The 19,936-nt window shown below is 33.6% G+C and overlaps 1 protein-coding gene across 4 annotated transcripts in view; it reads right to left on the reverse strand.

The window, feature by feature from the left end:
* The window catches only part of LOC118184229 (oxidation resistance protein 1-like), a 76,818-nt gene extending 74,037 nt beyond the window's left edge, over positions 1-2,781 (reverse strand). Inside the window, exon 1 of one of the 4 annotated variants that reach the window (XM_085812804.1) lies at positions 2,625-2,781. Coding sequence is in view for 3 of the 4 variants with exons in the window: in XM_085812803.1 (XP_085668929.1) it covers positions 1,929-1,954 (26 nt within the window). In the remaining variant the exon portion in view is untranslated. Of the gene's footprint in view, positions 1-1,928; positions 2,476-2,624 lie in introns of those variants that run through there. The other 3 variants (XM_085812803.1, XM_085812802.1, XM_035353867.2) reach the window with 3 other exon arrangements.
* Between the last annotated feature and the right edge of the window lie 17,155 nt (positions 2,782-19,936).

The raw sequence follows: 19,936 nt of genomic DNA on the forward strand, positions 1-19,936 counted from the left end.
TAAGGAAAAGTACCAACGTGACTAACAGAACATATATTACCATAATACTGAGATAAGACTAACTGAATAAACTGATAACACATCATGATAAAGTACATACAAGTTACCTACCTTAGAAAGAATGATAGTGTTAAAAAAATTCGTTGATGCTGAAACAGTAGTATAAAATTAAAGATGCTGAAATATAATATGAATGATTGTTAATACGACTTTTGGTACAAACAGTAAAACATTATTAAAGTTCGATTCACTTTTCTTTACTTACTTTTACCAAGTTTGTATACTTAAAAACAGTAGAATTATTTTTTGTGCAGCATATATGAACTGATAAGTTATGAAGAATTTTATGTTACCACATGTAAAACTGAGGAATACAATAAAATTTGATTTGACAATGACTATAAAAACTTTTAAAACATTTAAAAAAAACTGGAGAAATGTGTCCGTTTAAAAAAAAAACTGATTTGACAGTGTCCATACATAACTTAACAAAATTTTCAGAGAACAAAAGAAATTCTTTAGTTTGAAAAACTAAGTAATTTTTTTATGTAACATCTACTGCAAAATATTAATGAATTTTTGGTAAATATTCCATATTAATAACTCACTGACAGTTAATAACTGAGAAAAAAATGTATACATTAGTCATATTTTTCATTTGACAGTGTTCATAAATAACTTAAATTTTCAGAGGATAAAAGAAATTCTTTAGTTTGAAAAATTAGTAATATCTACTGCAAAATAATAATGAATTTTTCTCAAATATTCCATAGTAATAACCTGCTGATAGTTAATAATTGAGGAAAAAATTTATATATTAGTTATAATTTTCATTTATCTAATGGAAAGTAAAAATAGTAATAGAAATACTTCAGATAAGTGTTAAACTATTTTTTCTGTGTATATGTGCATACATATTTCTTTTTCAGATATTCTGCACAAATATAGCACATTTTCATTTATCTGAACAGCTTTAATTCCCAGTGACAACACATGTTATTAAGACACAATAACACACCGAATAAATACTAATTCAGATCTTGTTCATTTGCAGTTGAGGATGGTGGTTCGGTAAAACCATTGAAACTAGTCCTGCAAAAATTTTGAAAATATAATGCTGATTTTTGTTGTTTGACTTCTGAACATGTTATTATTTCAAGAAATCTCACCCTCAGAATCTCGGAATGCAGATAAATAGATTCTCAATTATATAGAAAAATAACAGTGATGCAAAAGTAAGACATACTGACTGAATAATGTAATAACCTCCATAATTTTCTGTATAACATAGGCTATTAATGAAAAACCATAAAAATAAGAATACATGTACTATTTGATTATAAATATAAAATTCCTAATATCTTCAATACCACAGAAGAAACAAATTTAATAAAATCAATATTTTTATCTACAGTAAAATTTCTAATAATTATCAATTTACATTCTCTATATGACAAAAAGATGAATTAATTCAGTAAGTTTGACATTCTAATTAAAAAATTCAGCAAAAATTTTTTCAAGTTCTTTCTCAACACTTATAAAACCACTGAAATTTTCTTTTAGACTGCAAAGATATAGTACATTTTCCCAACTTGTTTAAAATTATCACATTTAATACAAAGGAAGCAATAAATTAAACATTAATAACAAATTCATAAATGATATGAGTGCAATAATTACTTTAATAATGAAAGCAAAATACTTGAATATAAAAAGTGATGATAAAAGTGGAAGCAAGAAATATACATTATCAAGGCCAAAAATTTAAAACAGGGTTTCAACATGCACTTTGCACAGCAAAGAATAATTCAAATTTTTTAATATACCTCATCAATGCACTCATAAATAAAGCAAATGATAATTAGCATTCCATTTAATTAGTATCAACAATAACTAAAGAAGAGGTAAAAATATAATGAAGGCATTACTCTTCAATTTCTTGATGATTATCCATGATTATCCGGAGGCTCTAAAAGGATGCAACTCCCTGACACCACGACGAAAGCAAATAACAGAGAAAAGTGAAGAAAACTAATTCTACAGGTACTCTGGCTATCCATAACCAAAAGTCTTCTGTTGTGCCTACCGAAGGGGTCATAAATTGCAAATGCAGGAGCCACCCGACCGCGACCAACAATAGGCATTCCATTCTTTGCACCTATCCGTGTCAGTCAGTTGATTAAGTGGAGAAACGTCTTTGACATCTCGGCACTTTCTTGTGCTCACTTTTGGACTTTTATATGCATAACGTCACTACAAATAAACCATACAACAATTCCGCGACAAAAGTATATTATTACTAAATTTTTAGCACTGAAATTAAATTTATTTTCTCTTACAAAATACGGTTAAATAAAATGCCGAACAGAAAATCACGAAAATTTTGGAAGTAAACTATTTATTTCATTGTGCACACGTTTAATGCAAATGGTCACAGATAATATCAGTTTCTTATCCCTTCTTCTTTAATTCTGCGAAATAAGAGCATAAGCTTTACAAAATTAAATGTCTTTTCCATACATCAGCTGTCAAATATTTTCCAGAGACGGCACGGAATTAAATGACAGGCAATGACAATGAGAATATAAATAAAATTTCAAAGCGTAGAATAATGACAAGCATACCTGGATATTATACGGGTTGAGCTTTATATAAATACAAATCGATGTGACATTTAAAATATTATTTTACACAACGCCCACTTTTTCCGTAGGCCGGAATTAGTTGCCCCGTCGGAAATAAACATAACAAATGTGATTTATAAATGTTGCGGTTAAAGTGACTTCAGTTTTAACCTTTAAAATATAAATTAATGTTAATCGAAACGCTTGTGTCACTGGAATGCGTTTATGATGAGTTTATTTACGCGACATTACATGAAACGAAAAGTAAATAAATTTCCATACACGACAAAATATTTTTTCTAACAAATATTTTATGATCAGTGAGATTGTGGTGCTTTTACTGAGGATGGACAACAGGAGGATTTACTATTTATAAGTAATTTTTAAAAAAATTCTTTATTGATAATTTGCTGTTCATGATTTGATTTTTAAAAAAGTAAGGCTTAAGAGTTTAGTCTTCACCTAATTCGATTTCGAATTCCATACATTTTCAAATTACAGAATTATATATTGGCTTGCTATGGCGATCATGCCCATGATTAAAAACGTGCGTAAGCAGCCCAAACTAACATATTAACCTGGGCAAAAGGTATGCGTCTTTTTAAGCAGTTTTTCATTAGCTTCCTTCTTTATCCAATTATATCATAAATTGGAAGCGAGTGTTTTTTAATGAAAATATCTTAAACGATCACAGTGACAGTATCTATTCGCACTTTCTCGCTTGTTTAAACGAGTTTAGAAAGCATCACAAATAGGCGTTTTTCTATCTGGCATCCGCAATGGACGGGTATAAGTATTCTGTTTACTTTGTGTGTCTCTCTGTCTGATAATCAATATGATTTGCACTCTCTGTTGCAGTGAGTGTTGCATTACTGAATACGAAATCTGTTACCGGAGGTTCTAGAGTAACAAGAATCAGTATAAGTGTCTAAATTTGAAGAACTAGTTAGTTTCGAAGGTTTAATTACAGTATCTTCTCTTTCAGCTCCAGAAGTGCAAATGACGAAAGAGAAGTTTGTGTTCAGTGAGAGAAAGGAAGTAAAGACCTGTTAACTCCCTCTATTGATAAAAATTAAAATAGCTATGAAATAATTTCTGTAAGAGTGAATTTTGAGAAGCATGAATGTAGCCTTTTGGCAATAGATGACGTTGACCGTTGCACTTGTTTTCTGACGTCAGAATAACGGGTTGCTACCTTTGGCAAGATTCTCGCCGAGGTGAAAATGAAATTTTTGCCAAAGAGAGTTGACGCTACTGACCCGGGTAACCATAGCAACACCGCATTAGGATTTAAAAAACACAACCCCTTAAGCTAAGAAAACCATCTGGAGTACTTTAGAATGGAAAGAGACTTCATAGGGGATCTATAGGCTGTTTTTCAAAGCAGAAAGGATATACATTCAGTGATCGTCTTTCACTTGTGCAATGTTAAGCGCTGTAATGAATTAATACTTTCTATTCGTTGATTGCCTTCTGTAGATTTAGTAAATTTCATTTCCAATATTTAAAAACGCTGATTCGCTTTTCGATAAGATTATAAACTCTAGGATAACAATTATTAATAATCAAAGCTATCTTTCTTCCCCCCCCTTTTTTTTTTTTTTTTTTTTTTTGTCCTTGTGTTGCATTTGTTACTATTTTTATTCTTGTCTTATTTAGGAATTTTGATTTGCCTATTCTGTATCGGACATTATAAAATTTTTCCGCATCAAAAAGTAGTAGGAGCTGTAAAATAAAAATATAACTCAATCGTTTTATAGCCAAATATTTATTTCAAATATTTATTTATGTAATTTAGAACTAGATAGTAATTAATTTTATTGTTGTGTTCCACGGGTTTCGGGGATTTGGAGTGATTGATAATAAAACTTGTCGAAGAATCAAAACACAGTTTATTCGTCAATATTATACAAGACAGTTCTACGAGAGGACACGTTATAGTCGTCAAAAAACTACAACAAACACGCTGAAACAATCAGCAACACAGTCTTCAGGCTATAACGGTGAAAACAATTTCACGGCAAAGCATAAAGTACAGCTCCCGACTCGGAGATCCCTCTCGAGCTAATCTTTGAATTCAAGACACTACAACTGAACCCAACATACTCTCAATGCTCCTCACAATACACATCACAATAAACTTCTACTTCGCTTACAGATAGGGTATTTATAGCTCTAGACCTCCCTTCGAGAAGATATTCGGGAACAACAGTAAGAGTTCATTCTAGAATGTTCCCGCTCCGTCTATGACATATCACCGATTTAGTCGCCAAATCTGACAACCCTGTCTTACTTTGTCACTTTATGGCAACCCTAATCCTGCTTTGCGGGGAAGCTATCTTACCGCAGATGGGTCTTCGTAACACTGCCCCCTCCCAAGCACTCAATGTTCCAAGCAGTACAATCCTTGGTCAGAAGCCAAATTCAATACAAACAAAAGGTAGTAAAACAAACAATCAAGATAAATAAAGAAACAAATATTTACACTATTCAAAAGTTGTAGTAAAATACACAGTACAAAATTATAATAGAAATTAACCACATAACAATTTTAAATGATATAAATTAAAGTTCAGAATGAATTTCAGTCTCAGCCTTTTTTTCAAGTTATATCCGGGTTAATTACTTTCTCACTGTAATTCTCAGAAGTATTTCTCTTTTGCATATCATAGTCTATCCGCAGAAAGATATGGAAAATTTTGCTCACCACTCTGTAGTTTATTTGCATCATGTGTACTTTCAAAAATTTCTTTAGTTAAAGCCCATTATGTAGAGTGAAAAGGAATTGAATGCACTTAGTAAACCAAGCACACAAGCTGCAAGAGTGGTCACACATCTTGAAGAAACGATCGTAATTCTGGGTAGAGAAGTCATAAACTTATAAAAATCGCACGCTCGTTTCGTGATGGTCCTGTCGGAATATATTGTATTTCTTGTGTCCTCATGCCATGATTTGGCACACATGTGATAGAAGGTGAGGGAGTGTGGAGAGAAAGACGTGATCAAGGGAAATTTAAAATATGTCCCATATAAACTGAGTTAAGAAAAAATGAATGCAAAAAGGAAACGCAGGTTACTAAAAATATCAGCAACAAAGAAGCCGTTTATAAGCAAAAGCGATACAGTAATCCTTGAGGAACTATGGCTGATTTCACACTGATCGCAAGGGAAAAAAAAATCAAGCAAAACCGTGGCTCGAAAATCACGAGTAATGACTTCAGGTTCACAACAAAATGGCAAGAAGCTAAGTTTATAAGAGAGCTAAATATTAATTAATAAGAGAAATTTATTATAAGGAGCTGGAGCTAAGCAAATCTGAATGAAAAATGATATTTTTAACTCTTAAATAAACTCGTGAATCATGTTATGGTACCTAAAAACTTAATCTAAATGGCCGGTGGCAATATAAAGCCATATATTGCCACCGGCCATTTAGATTGAGTTTTTCATCGATATGCTGATTCATGATATCAATGAACCACATTCATCGATATGCTGTTGTAACTATGGATAGCTGGTTGAAAGCAAAATTATCGAATTTTGGATTCAACCGCCTCACACTCTGAATTTGAGTCCATTTAATTGAAATTCGGACTACTTCGAACACTTAACATCACTTTCTAATAGAAATGAATCTGAGTGACGTAGTATTTTCATTAATAAATGGTGAACTCATAAAGATTTGTATATTAAAGAAATCCATCTTTCTCAATCTCGTTAGTAAGTTCTAAGGGCTCCAATCAGTGAGTAAAACGTATTACAAAGGGAGCGTTGATCAAATTTTAAAAAAGAATTATTCTGCGAACTGTGTCGCGTCTATTGTTGAAGAAACGGATTCAAAGAGTTCACTGAAGAAATGGTTAAATCCAATTCTTAGAAGTTCAGAAAAATTTTTCATTGCATTTTCAAACTCAAAATGTTCCTTTATTTCTCATACCATAAAAAGAGTTTGTAAAGTGAAGATTTATCTTTATAAACGGGGAAAATAGGAAATTGAGAGAATTTTTATTAATATATCCCATTGTTCTAAATTTTTTTCTGCCGAAAGCTATTGTCGAACAGGACACAGATAACTTTTATTTCCTTTAGAAATGAAATAATAATAATAAAAATAAAAAATTCAGTACAAAATTTGGATGAAAATAAACATTTTGGAATTTCCTGACTACAGTTTCAGTTTTATGACTATGATGTCTAGTAACGAAGTCTCCATATAATGTGTTTTAGGTTCTTATTCTATGTGCATCCGAAATGAAGAAAATGGTTAAAAACAAAAATATTTAAATAATTCATACATTTCTTTAGAAAAAGCTCAACTTTTATTCAATTACTAAAGATTTCTATTGTAGTTGTATTTTTGATATTGCTATTAACATCTTCAATACACAGTTAACTAAGTTTAATCACGTTTGCTTTCAAAATGATAATTACTCAATGTTAATTTCACTTTTTTGGGGTGGGGGAGGTGTCTCTTTATTTCTTTAAAATGAGAATTCTTTTCATTTATTCAGTTCATTCTCTGAAAAGATACTATAAGATTTTCGTAAAGGGGACTAATGTAGGCATTTCGTTAAGGATATTAATTTAGGTGTTTCATAAAAGCGAACTAAGAAGTATATTTTTTCTTCAGGGCAGGAGCTAGGTCTTTCGCCACTCATAAAACTTTGTCTTTCGCGAATTCTTTCGTAGTATGCGGCCGCACTGATTGCGTTGTTCTGGTGCTGTTCGTAAATATCTCAGAAGATGCTTCTGTTTACAATGATCACAGCTTAGTATTGTTGCGTGCGTACGGGTTCGTTATGAATTGAATGCACAACTCCAAAGAAAAATGAGTAAAATTTATTATTATCACAACAAATGAAACAAAAATGCTTAAATTTCCTCAGATATTCGTACAATATCCCAATACCTCACAGTAGCTATATTTTTAACTACTAAAAACCTTTAACAGAACTAATTCAAAATAGAAAATCATAGAAAAAGCTAATCTGATTTTACAGCGAATTCGTTACAGTAAACAACAGCAGTTTTCTAAAAAAAACTGAGCTGAGGTCTTCTTTATTTGGCTTTTATAGCTTTTTAAATCGGCCTCATGAGATTGTCCTAGCAATTTCTCGAAATCAAAAAGAGATATTTATTAAATGTTAAATGCACGTGCTCTTATATTTTTAATTTTCCGGCTTCCGGCTGAGCTTCCTCTTGATATTCGTCACGCGGAGCATTTCACGGGGAAATGAAACAATTTAATAACAATTCTATTAAAAATAGCAAATTAAATACAAAAACCGTAACAGCATTATAAACGCTTGCACCTACAACAGAAAGGTTTAACACACACAGAAGGTTCTAAAATACCACACAGAAGGTTTAACGACAGAAGGTTCTAAAATTCTCTAGATTAAAATTAAATTTTCTGATAAACTGTAGTAGTTTCTTCATTTACGCTGATGCTCTTTTTCAAATAATTTTTGAATTAAAATTTAATTTACAGCAGTTACGAATTTCTTTTAACTGTCAAAGCCTTCTTACATCGCTGGAAAAGCGGCAATGGTGTAACTGGGTTTCGCTGCAATCAGCTCCTTCGTATTCTGTATTCCGATAACTGCCCAATCTGTTTTCTTCGTACCAATTGCTGATCTGCAGTATTGGCAATGACAGCCACCTCTTTTAGATACCTTTTTCTTTATTTTGGTAATTGTAACTGCAAATTCTTAGTTGGCGATCTTTTTATTGTTGTTGTTTTTGTTGAACTTCATATTTATGTAACTGACATTCAAGCAGATCCATTCCTAACGCCATTTATCGTATGCTAGGATTTTAATCTTTCTGTTCTGAATAAAAAAGTCTAATTTGAAAGTCTGTAAAAAAAATGTTAAGTTCCACTGAACAGCTGGAACAATTACATGCAATTATAACTTAGGGGGCAGAAGAGTGGGAAATAGCACTGCTATTGCTGAAAAAAAACTTGTGCAAACATAAAACTAATACCGTAATTTAGTTTCGAAATATTACTTGCTTTATGTCCGGGCTTGCTTAAAAAGACTTACTTAGAATATTACTTAAAAAGGTCCACCACCGGCTGAGCGGTAAAGCAGCTGAACACTGGTAGTTCAGTCAGCGGTTGGAGTCCTCGCAAATGGGCTAGCTGCATAGTCGTTTTCGTAGTTTCTTCATGTGTAACGTATATACTAGCCAGTTTCCCTTAAAGTCCTCCACGAATGCATCCCTCCTCTTAGGCCGCTAGCCCTCGAGTGCTTTGCCATAATCAAATAAACCATATCAAACCAAACCGAAAAAAAGTAGTAATTCCCGAAAGCATGTACTGAAAATAGTCAATATCGAATAATACAGGTTGTGTTCAAAATCTTATACGAAGTTCGTAATGATAAAATAGACAGCTTCTCTAACGACTTCGTAGTGAAGCTTCTTTACGTAGAGAAATCGCTGGATGAAGAATTTTTTCCATCTGTCTTACTATTCTTTTCAGAAATTTCACAAGATCCAAGATGTTCCCGTAGCTACTCAGGTTTTTAATATATTGCCAAATGTCTCTAATTTATCATGAAATTTCTTCAAGATCGGCAAATTTTAAAATTCGATGCCTTCAATTCGTATTAATAGGCTTTGAAGGTTTACATATATAAACTTTCTTAAAATAATTAGTATAAAAGCAAATACGATCAAGTTTGTAATAATCGAACATAAAGTACAAATATCCACAGTTTCAAAAAACGGCAGAAAAGAAATAAAAAATTTTTTAAATCGATTCATAACAACGCAAATATTAACATATCTTTAATATTATGAAACACTGAAAAATTTTTGGGTACTTACTTGTTATCCCGTTCACCGTTTGCGGAGATTTTGGCAGCAGTCGCCAATCCTTAGTCGTTACTGCGGAATTCTAAATGAATTTTGGCACTAAATAGAGCTAATTGACCGGCCGACTGGATAAGTACCATTTCTTGTCATTTTTGTCCAATTTTTACTTAACTGCGGGGCTGAATAATTTCATCTTTGATTTAGAGTCATATACAGCTTCGCATTTCATTTACACTAGTAAGAAATCTTCCACAAAATAATTTAGCATGATTTCATTATTTTGTAAAGTTTCCTCATTAATAAACTAAAATACTAACAAATATTTTATTTTCCTTTTCACTTCCTCGTACGAAGTAAAAAGGAAGTATTGTAATCGCGAATCATTTCGGGTATCATATTTCAACGAAAATATCCATTCGTTATCGAATGTGTGTGTGTGTGTGTGTGTGTGATTATGGCAAAGCCTCGAGGGCTATCTGCCTAAGAGGAGGGATGCCTTCGTGGAGGACTTTCTAAGGGAAACTGGCTCGTATACACGTTACACATGGGGAAAACCACGAAAACGCCCATGCAGCCAGCCCGTTCGCGGGATTCGAACCTCGGACCGAACTACCAGTGTTCAGCGACTTTACCGCTCGGCCGCTGGTGGGCCCGCTATCGAATGCAATTTAACGATGCTTTTGCGTGACATCTGTACGTACAGACACAATAAAAGCATATTTCCCTCCTCACCCCAAAAAATTATAGAACTTATTTAAAATAAATTCTGAAGAGATTTTTTCGAGGCGTCTGCACGTACGTACGTATGTATGTTTTCATCTCGCATAACTCAAAAACGAGTAGCCTCAGAACGTTGAAATTTTATATGTAGGACTATTATAGCATATAGATGAGCATCTCCCATTTTGGTTGCAATCGGCAACACCAAAAGTATACAAATATATGTATGTATATATCCCCTCTGTTACTCGCCTCAGTGAGCTCAGTTTCTTTATTCTTATGTGTTTGTAAATTGTGCATTTTTTGCTTTAAAAATGATTGAATTATTTGTTCTTATTTTCTGGTTACTGTTTTTATGTCTTTAGTTAACCTGCATGCAATAAATGTGGAATTATCAATAATTGAAAAGTTTTTTAAGTGCCTCTAAACTTAATTTTTGTTTAGCACAGCAGTCATATTTGTTTACATTTGAAACTTAGCAGAATATCGGATTTGTTGACAATCTAGAGAAACTAAGCTTCGCAACAGCAAAGTAATGTCTTTTTTTATTATTGCGAATTAATAAATTATGCTTAATTCATTCTGCAATTATCATTTAAGTTATTAGCTTGTTTTTGCATAAAGACTGTAATTTTAATTGCAAAAATCGTTTTTTAATTGTTTTAACTGTACTTAATGTTTTATGTTTTTTATATCTTTCAATTTTTAATGAAAATATTTTGAATTTTTATGTATTTTTGCCTTGACGCGAAGGGAGAACTGAATTAATTAGTAGCGCATACGCATTAGGTAAGCGGCGCGGAATCGTCTGTAAAAAACTGTTTCTTTTTTATTTGTTTAATTTCTTTAACTCGCCGTATTAGATTTATAGTATTTGAATGGAATATGTGGTAATTTTTCAGATGATATAATTTTTATGCGCTCTGAGTTATAAAATGAATGAAATATTACGCTGTTAAGTGCACCTAGCGCCGAAGAGTCGCTATGGTAAATAAATATAGTGAACTTTTAAAGAGTGCATTTATTCTGTTGTGGTTTATGCACTATCGACGAAGTAGATTTAATTCAAAATTCATTAACTGTTAATTCAATATGTTTAAATGAAATGCAGGAAAATTGCGTATAATTTAATATTCCGTACAAGGAAGTCATGTGGTGTACACATCAGATTTTTTTTTAATAAGAAAGGTATATCACATGATAAGATTTATTTATTTTTACTTTGAAGAATGCAGCAGAAATATTACTGTTTACACATTATTTTAATACCAGTTTTATTTTAATCATCTAGATCTTACTTTTTAAACTGTAAGTACACTGATACCCATCTCATGCTTGTTTTACAGTATTTAAATTTATTCTTGTCATTAGGACTTTATGAGTATGCTACGTTATACAAATAAATTGATCAGATTATGGCTACAATAAGTACAAAATTAAATTAATATTATATAAGCTGTTTTCCTAACGTTAGCGTTACTAATAAAACCAGTTTGAAATAAAAATTGTCATTTCACGTGGTTTGCTTTCGAGAGGATCTGCGAAGAGAAACTATCAACAAATAAACTGTAATGACTTTCACGAAAAACCAAGGAAGAAATATATTTCATTTATTGTTGTACTGTTGCCTTTATTTTCAGTTATTTCGAATTACATTTCGAAATGTTACGCTCTTGTGACTTGAATATAAAGAATCATAATTTACTTGTATTTTATGTCTTTATATTTGTTTTCTTAAAGTGCTTCTCTTCTTCATACGATCTTGTTATGCAACGTATTGTTCAGATATACTTTTAGATAATAATTTTTTTGCATCGCTCAAAAATTTCAGCTCTATATGCAGCTGTTTATATTTTAAAAAATTATCTTTTCTGGAAAATTCATCAAAGAATTTTCACTTACACGAAATTAACACAATTTTCATTTACACTTTGATTAATCTCTTTAAAATGTCGTTTAAACTCTCAATCCTTTTAAAATTGTCTTCATTATATTCTTCATGTAAAAGTTAAAAGTGGGTAGGATGTCGAACACATAGGAGTTGTATGGTGTAATCACCAGTGCACTCGGGCATGGCGTCCAAACTCTCCCGAAAGTGATCGTAAAATTTCTAATTATTCACAGGTCCCTATGATTTAAATATAAAGTACTAAATTTCAAAATTAATTTACTACTACCGTGGTTCACTAGCATGATAACATTTGACAGGTTGCGACGAAATAAAAAAAAATTAAACGAGCTGGTTAGGAAATATAAGTGCAGTCTAATAGTCCATAGAGCTATAGTAAGAGTTCAAATGTTTGAGAGATAAGGAAGCATTTCGAACGATGCATTTCATTAAAAACAACCATTGTTCTTGAAAAAAGGAAGAATGAGCACATAATGTAAATGGAATCAGAATAGGCAACCGAAAAATACATTAATATAAAAAGATAAACATCATACACATACATAGTGATTTGACATCTACATTGGTATTAAGAATGGCTATAAGTCTTTCTACAATATTTGGAGAGCAGTAGTAGTAGTTAGATATTGGGACAGTGCTACTGTTATTTTTCACGAGGCTTAAATGAGAATTATATGCCATAAAATTATAAAGCATTTCTCTCGCCTTCTTAGCATGCCTTCGTGATGTAGTGGTCAGCACGCTCGACGCGTATTCGAGAGGTCCGTGGTTGGAGTCCCGGCCAGGACATTGCTCATTTTACATCTCTTCTGCTTTCAAAAAATACCTAATGTCTCTACAAAATGATAGTAGGAACGTTCTATCCCAGGGATGGGCAAACTACGGTCCGCCGGAAGGTTTAATCCGGCCCGCCGATAGAATTTTAATTTGCCGGTCCGAAGCAAATTTAAAGGAATTATTTATATATTATATAGCTATATCCTTTTGTACTTTGTTTAAATATTATTTTTTCCTTCCTTTTTTTCCAAAGGACTTCCAAATACTTTCTCTATTTTTGTTCTACGAAACATAAATCGACGGAAATAGCAAGCACAGAAAGCTTTCAATCGGTAAAGTGTTAAAAGCGGAAGTTCTTTGTTAGTTATAGCTATAGATTGGCGCCAACAAGAGTTATCTCTTTCTCGGGGAGCAGACACATGGAAATCCAATGTAGGTGATTTAGACCTCACATGTGGCAGACTGCGCGTTTTTAAGCTTCAGCCAGCGGCTTTTACTTTTGGCGCGAGTTCTAATATTATCGCTTGCGTATGGAAAGCCTTCGGACATACAGCATCATTGTAAATACAGTAGTACCTCGCGATACGATGTGTTCAAGATACGAAGTGGAATATCGCAAATATTCGTGCTCGCGAAACGATACGTTTTTCGCGATGCGATCCCAATATCTCTTGACGCTTGAAATTGTTTTGAAGTTGGGGCGCTACGGGCAAACCTCACGCGTCACTAAGCAAGCCTCAGCAAGCCTCAATACGTCACTATTCAAGCTGTTCTGGTATTGGTCGACGTGACGTTATCTTCCTTTCTCTATAAATCCTGTTCTCCTATTGGTCGGCATCACGGCATCGTAGGATACCGAGTCCACACAAAGCGTCGATGTGATATCGTTCTCTCCTTCTCGAGACCGCGTGGCGTTCGTACAGTTCATACGATATTCTTGTGATTGTGTGATCGTAATATTATTTTGTGATAAACTTTATTCGCCATGGGTCCTAAATGTGCTTCTAGTGCTGGTGGTGATAAGGGGAAAAGAAAGTCATCGATAACCATGGAAGTGAAGTTGGAAATTATAAAAAAATATGAAAGTGGTATGCGCATCATGGCTATTGCTAATGCATATGGACGAAATCAATCGACGATTAGTACCATTATAAAGAATAAAGAAGCCATTAAAGCCAGCAAGTCTGCAAAGGGCGTTACCACCTTCTCATACAATAGAACTGCCCTTAATGACGAGATGGAGACTATTCTTCTTATTTGGATAAAAGAGAAGGAAATTGCTGGTGATACGATAACACAAGCTGCTATATGCCATAAAGCCACTGCGATCTTTGAAGACCTCGCAAAAGCCCAGAGAGACGAAGGAGGCGAAGGGACATCAACACAAGAGGCCCCAACGTTCAAAGCATCTCATGGGTGGTTTGAACGATTCAAGAAGAGATCGGGGATACATAACGTGGTCAGGCATGGGGAAGCTGCCAGCGCCGATGAAAAAGCAGCGCAAGAATTTATCGAGGCCTTCAAAAAGTTAATCCTCGATGAAGGCTACATCCCTCAACAAGTCTTCAACTGTGATGAAACGGGGCTTTTCTGGAAGAAAATGCCCCGTCGTACATACATCACAGAAGAAGAAAAGAAACTTCCTGGACACAAACCCATGAAGGATAGGCTTACTCTTGCCCTATGTGCGAATGCCAGTGGGGATTTAAAAATAAAACCCCTACTGGTATACCACTCAGAAAATCCTCGTGCCTTCAAGGCACATAATGTGTCGAAGGATAAGCTCGCCGTCTTTTGGAGGTCCAACGCCAAAGTCTGGGTCACGAGGCTTTTATTTGTTGAGTGGGTTAATTGCTGCTTCGGACCTGCAGTGAAAAAATATTTAGAGGAGAATGATCTTTCTCTAAAATGCCTCCTTGTGCTCGACAATGCCCCTGCTCATCCTCCTGGCCTTGAAGAACAGATACATCCCGACTTCGACTTCATCAAAGTGCTCTATCTACCACCGAACACCACTTCCATTCTCCAGCCTATGGACCAGCAAGTCATTGCTAATTTTAAGAAGCTTTACACGAAGCACCTTTTCAAACGATGCTTCGAAGTGACAGAGAGCACGCAACTCACACTCCGTGAGTTTTGGAATAGTCACTACGACATTGTCCATTGCTTAAAAATCATAGAAAAGGCATGGGGTGAGGTCTCAGGGCGCACCTTGAACTCAGCGTGGAGGAACTCTGGGCAGCTGTGGTTGCAGAACGAGACTTTGAGGGTTTCGAAATCCCTACTGAAGAAGAAGCTGTGGATGATCCTGCTCCATTGGAGGAGTCAAAGTCTTTGGGGCTTGTTGTCGATGAGGCTGACATTGACAACCTACTCGACGAGCACAAGGAGGAGCTCAACACTGACGACTTGAAGACATTGGAGGCGATGCAAATCAGCGATCTTCAAGAGGAACATCGTTCGAGTGTTGAGGAGGAGGTGGAGGTGGCACTGACATCTACGGAAATACGGGAAGCCATCGCTTGGTTTGAAAACTTAAACAGTTTTATTGAAACAAAGCACCCAGAAAAAATGCGTACAGCTCGTGCAATGGACAATGTGAATGACATTTGTATGAGTCATTTTCGAAACATTTTGAGGAGTCGTCAGAAACAGGCTTCTTTAGATAGATATTTTTCGAAGAGAAATGCCCCAGAAAGTGAAGAAGCGAGTGTTTCTAGTAAGAAAACTAGAAAGGAAAGTGAAGACGATGATGTATCACCTCAAATTTAAGTTCAGTTAGTTAAAAAAAAAAAAAGAAAAGCAAAAAAAAAAAAAAAAATTACAAAAGATAAAAATTATAAAAGAAAATTGATTTTAAGTTTTCATTACTGTGTCTGTAATTTTACATAAGAAATTTAATTTTAAAAGAAATTTAATTTAATTTTAAGTTTTCATTACTAAGTTTTATAAACGCATTGCGCAATTTATCCAGTGTCGTAATAAAAACTATCCCTCGCTGACTGTACAGTACATTACGGTAAGTGAAATTAATTTTTCTTTTCATTTTTTATTTATTTATAAGGTTATTTTAATTTATAAATGTGGTATAAATGTTTATTGTGTGTATGTGGTACTTAATATACTATTTTGTGACTAATTATTATTACGTATAGACGATTTTAGTGTTTATATATGGGGCGATGCACGAATTAATTAAATTACATAAGATTACATTGTTCATTAAACGATTTTTTTTAAGATACGATCCCGGTCCAGGAACGGATTAAGATCGTATCACGAGGTACCACTGTAGTGAAATTATTAAACGTACAGCGTAGCTAGTGCTTGTTTGGGTTATTCGTAAAATATTTCAACTCCAAAATGACTACTAAAAAACGTCAAGTTGATTCCGTACTTTTAATGATGAATGGAACTGGAAATATTTTTTTAGAGCTGTAAAAGATAAATCAGTGAGTCTCATCTGCAATGAAACTGTAGCAGTCTTCACAGAATATAACATTTCCGGTCATTTCCCATCTAAGCATAAGAATTCCAATTACGAATCGATGTCTGAATGTGAAAGAAAGCAAAATGGAGAAAGTCTTTGTAAAAAATTATCAGGGCAATAAAATTTTTTCAAGAAGGTGAACAGTATCCAAGAAGCAGCTACACATGCAAGCTACATTGTAGCATACAATAATTGCTAAAAATAATAAAATTCTCACTGATGGGGCGTTCGTTAAACAATGGATGCTCCAAGTTTGTGATGTTGCCGCCCAGTTGGTATAGTGATCAGGGAAGCTGACTGCGATGCCGAAGGGCCTGGGTTCGAATCCCGGACAAGGCATGGTTGTAACTGTTCGTCCCTTCATAGGAAAGGCGATGGTGGCCCACCTGTTAGGTGCCTCCATAATAAAAAGACCACCGCATCCGACCTTGTATAGATTAATGGACTGGGTTACATTTGTAATTGTTCACGATCTGCCGTTGGAAAAAAAAAAGTTTGTGGTGTTTTATTCCAGACAAGAAAAATAATTTTGAGACTGTAAGCTTATCTCGAAAAAAGGGGACTTCTAGAATCGAAGACATCGATAAAAATTTGACATCACAATTAGTGTCAAAGATTAGCCAGTTTAAGTTTTGCTCCATAGCTATGGATGAAAGCACTGATATAAATGATACCGCTCAATTAGTATTATTTATAAGAGCTGTTGATGAGAACTTTGAAATTACCGAGGAACTGGCGTGCAAGGGAATTACAACGGGATGTGATATGTTTCGTGAATTTCAGGAAGAGCTTTTAGCTTGGAAAGTGCCTATAACAAATATATGTAATATTATGACCGATGGAGCACCAAATATGACAGGAAAAAAAAATCTGGATTTCTTGGACTCTTTAATCGAAACTATCCCGGGAACAATGTTATTTTTCCACATTGTGTTATACATCAAGATGCTCTGTGTAAATCTGCATTGAATATGAAACACGTGATACAGTCGTGAAGCTTATAAATACTATTCGATCTCGTGGGCTTACTCACAGGCAATTTCGAGATTTTCTTCAGTTCTCACAATCTGAATACTCTGATGTACTGTATTACATGGAAGTAAGGTGGCTTAGTGCAGGATGTGTTTTCGAGCGAGTCTGGCAGCTGAAAGACGACATTGTGTCGTTCTTCCATGAAAAACAGTATTCTGCGGAGAGCGAAATGTTAGAAGATACAGAATGGCTTTATGACTTTGAATTTTTGCACAGATTTTCTTTGTCATACGAGCAGCTTGAATGTCAAGATGAAAGTGAAAAATCAATTTATCGACGATATCTGGGCCCATCGCAAAGCTTTTAAACTAAAATTTAATGTCTTTATTGGACAGCTATAGCTAAGAACGACTTGTCTCATTTCCCGAGGTTAAATTCAATACCCTCAGTAAATGAAGAGAAGCTTAAGAATTATTAAGTTTGAAAAACTGAATTTTGAGTTAGAACGCAGATTTCAAGATTTCAGTGCCATTCAAACAGAATTGGATATTTTAACCATGCCTTTCAACACAAATTGTGAAGCAGTGAGGTCAGATTTGCAGCTTGAATTAAATGAGTTGCAATCTAAAAATCATCTCAAGCAGTTGTTTCTAAATATGCCAAAGTTAGAGTTTTACAAACCATTATCGAAAGTAAGTTTCCCAAATTTAATATCTCACGCCCAGAAAATCAGTGCTATGTTTGCTTCATCTTATATATGTGAACAAGTGTTTTCAACTATGAACCTTAGAAAGGACTATTTCAGAACTAGACAGACAGATGAGGATTTAGCCTCGTTCCTTAAAATCAGTGCATCTCTCTTCGAACCCCAATATAAGGAACTTAAAGAATGAAATCTCAGTTTCATTCATCTCATTAACATATTGAAATTGTAATACTTGTATATTGTTTTTAAAATTTTAGAAAAATTTATCTTGGCCCGCGAAACTTTTTTTTTTTTTTTTTTTCCCGATTTTTGGCCTGCGACCGAAAATGTTTGCCCATCTCTGTTCTATCCTTTGGCTTTAAAAATTAAAATGATTACCTTTTGATCTATTCACTGTCAATATACCCAGGCGAAGAATCTCATTCTGAAAACTGCGTTGAGGCTTGAGTTCTTTTAGAAGGACTGCTATTAATTGTTTTCTTAATTAAAAATTTAAGTTTCACTTTTAACATTTCTGTATGTAAATCAAATGATCGTGAAAGAAATGTAGCAAAGGTCACCGCTAGACCCTTTCTTTTTAATCTCTTCATCAATAGTTTTTTCTATTCTGAAAAATTTTATGCTAAAGAAATTGCTGATGCAACTGTTCTAGCAAAACCATTCAATTTACATTTAATGATAAATAAACTTGGGTCTGTCTGCAATCTAATAGAAAAATCTTGCTCCAAATGGGAATACAAATAAAGTAGCAATAAAACGCGTACTATTGAGTCCCACATCTGCAAGCTGAAACAACTTAATTAACGTTCAACATACATTTAATAGCAAATATCGAAGAGTTTATCTATAAATAAAATTCCTTTTGAAGACTATGTAAACTATCTAGACTTCTGGTAATCGGAAAAATCGTTATTTTCCTTTATTTACTCTACCGTTACTTTTATTTCTCTTCATTATTCATTTGTGATTTCCTTTAATCACTGTTTGCTAATCCTCCATCGAAAGGCATTAAAATATCATGAAACTAGACTTCAAAAATTCCGTTTCAGATACATTGCAATTGAGGATTAATTTCTCTCACTAAAATTTTCCTAATTTGACCCACTTTTTTCTCAAAATTAAAGGATTATCTACAGCATACCTTCAGTCCAATACTTGCATTTAAATGCACCATTTTTAGATCAAATTAACTGAAAAATTGTCTTTTCGATTCTGGATTCGCTGTGTTGATAATACTTTTACGTTTTTTGATGATAAAAAAGTTACTTAACAAAAATTTTATATGTTTTGAGTTCGCCTCTAACCATCCATTTTACTTCTGAAATTGAATCAAATAATTCTATTCCTTAGAACTTTAGAATAGTGTTTGTTTGCCGCTCCATGTAAAATCGTGGTAACTTACTGAACTAAATACGAATTCCTTTTACATTTACGTATTCGTGATTTTAAGGTTTGCGCTCAGGATCTCTTTCTCTGGAACTTAACGATTTGAAGTCAGTTACCATTAACAGAAAATTTTTTACCGCAATTCATTGACAAAACTTTTAAAATATTTTTTAAACGTTTATTAAGTATTTTTATTTTTATCTTGTCATTAGAAAAGACATTCCGCTTTTAGAAACAATCATAACAACCTTATCGTTATCTCATCTTATCCTTCGACTAATAAGAGGCTCAATTTTCCTTTGGATTTTTAATCACAATTCTGGCTTTGATTCTGAGAAAATTGTTGTACAGAATTTACTGCGAAAAGTGCTGTAAATCTGTTATCTAATGCAGTAAATTATCTACAAAGATTTTCCAGGTAGTAAACTTGGTTTATTTGAAACCTTTCGCCCTCACATAAATTTATCTTCTGCAGTTAATGGAATAATGGAATTAATTCTAATACAGTTTTTCCTAACGCTTTCAAAAAT

Source organism: Stegodyphus dumicola, chromosome 3 (assembly GCF_044657685.1).
Source record: "Stegodyphus dumicola isolate Sdum_Otavi_A_Nest chromosome 3, ASM4465768v1".
Lineage (NCBI taxonomy): Eukaryota > Metazoa > Arthropoda > Arachnida > Araneae > Eresidae > Stegodyphus > Stegodyphus dumicola.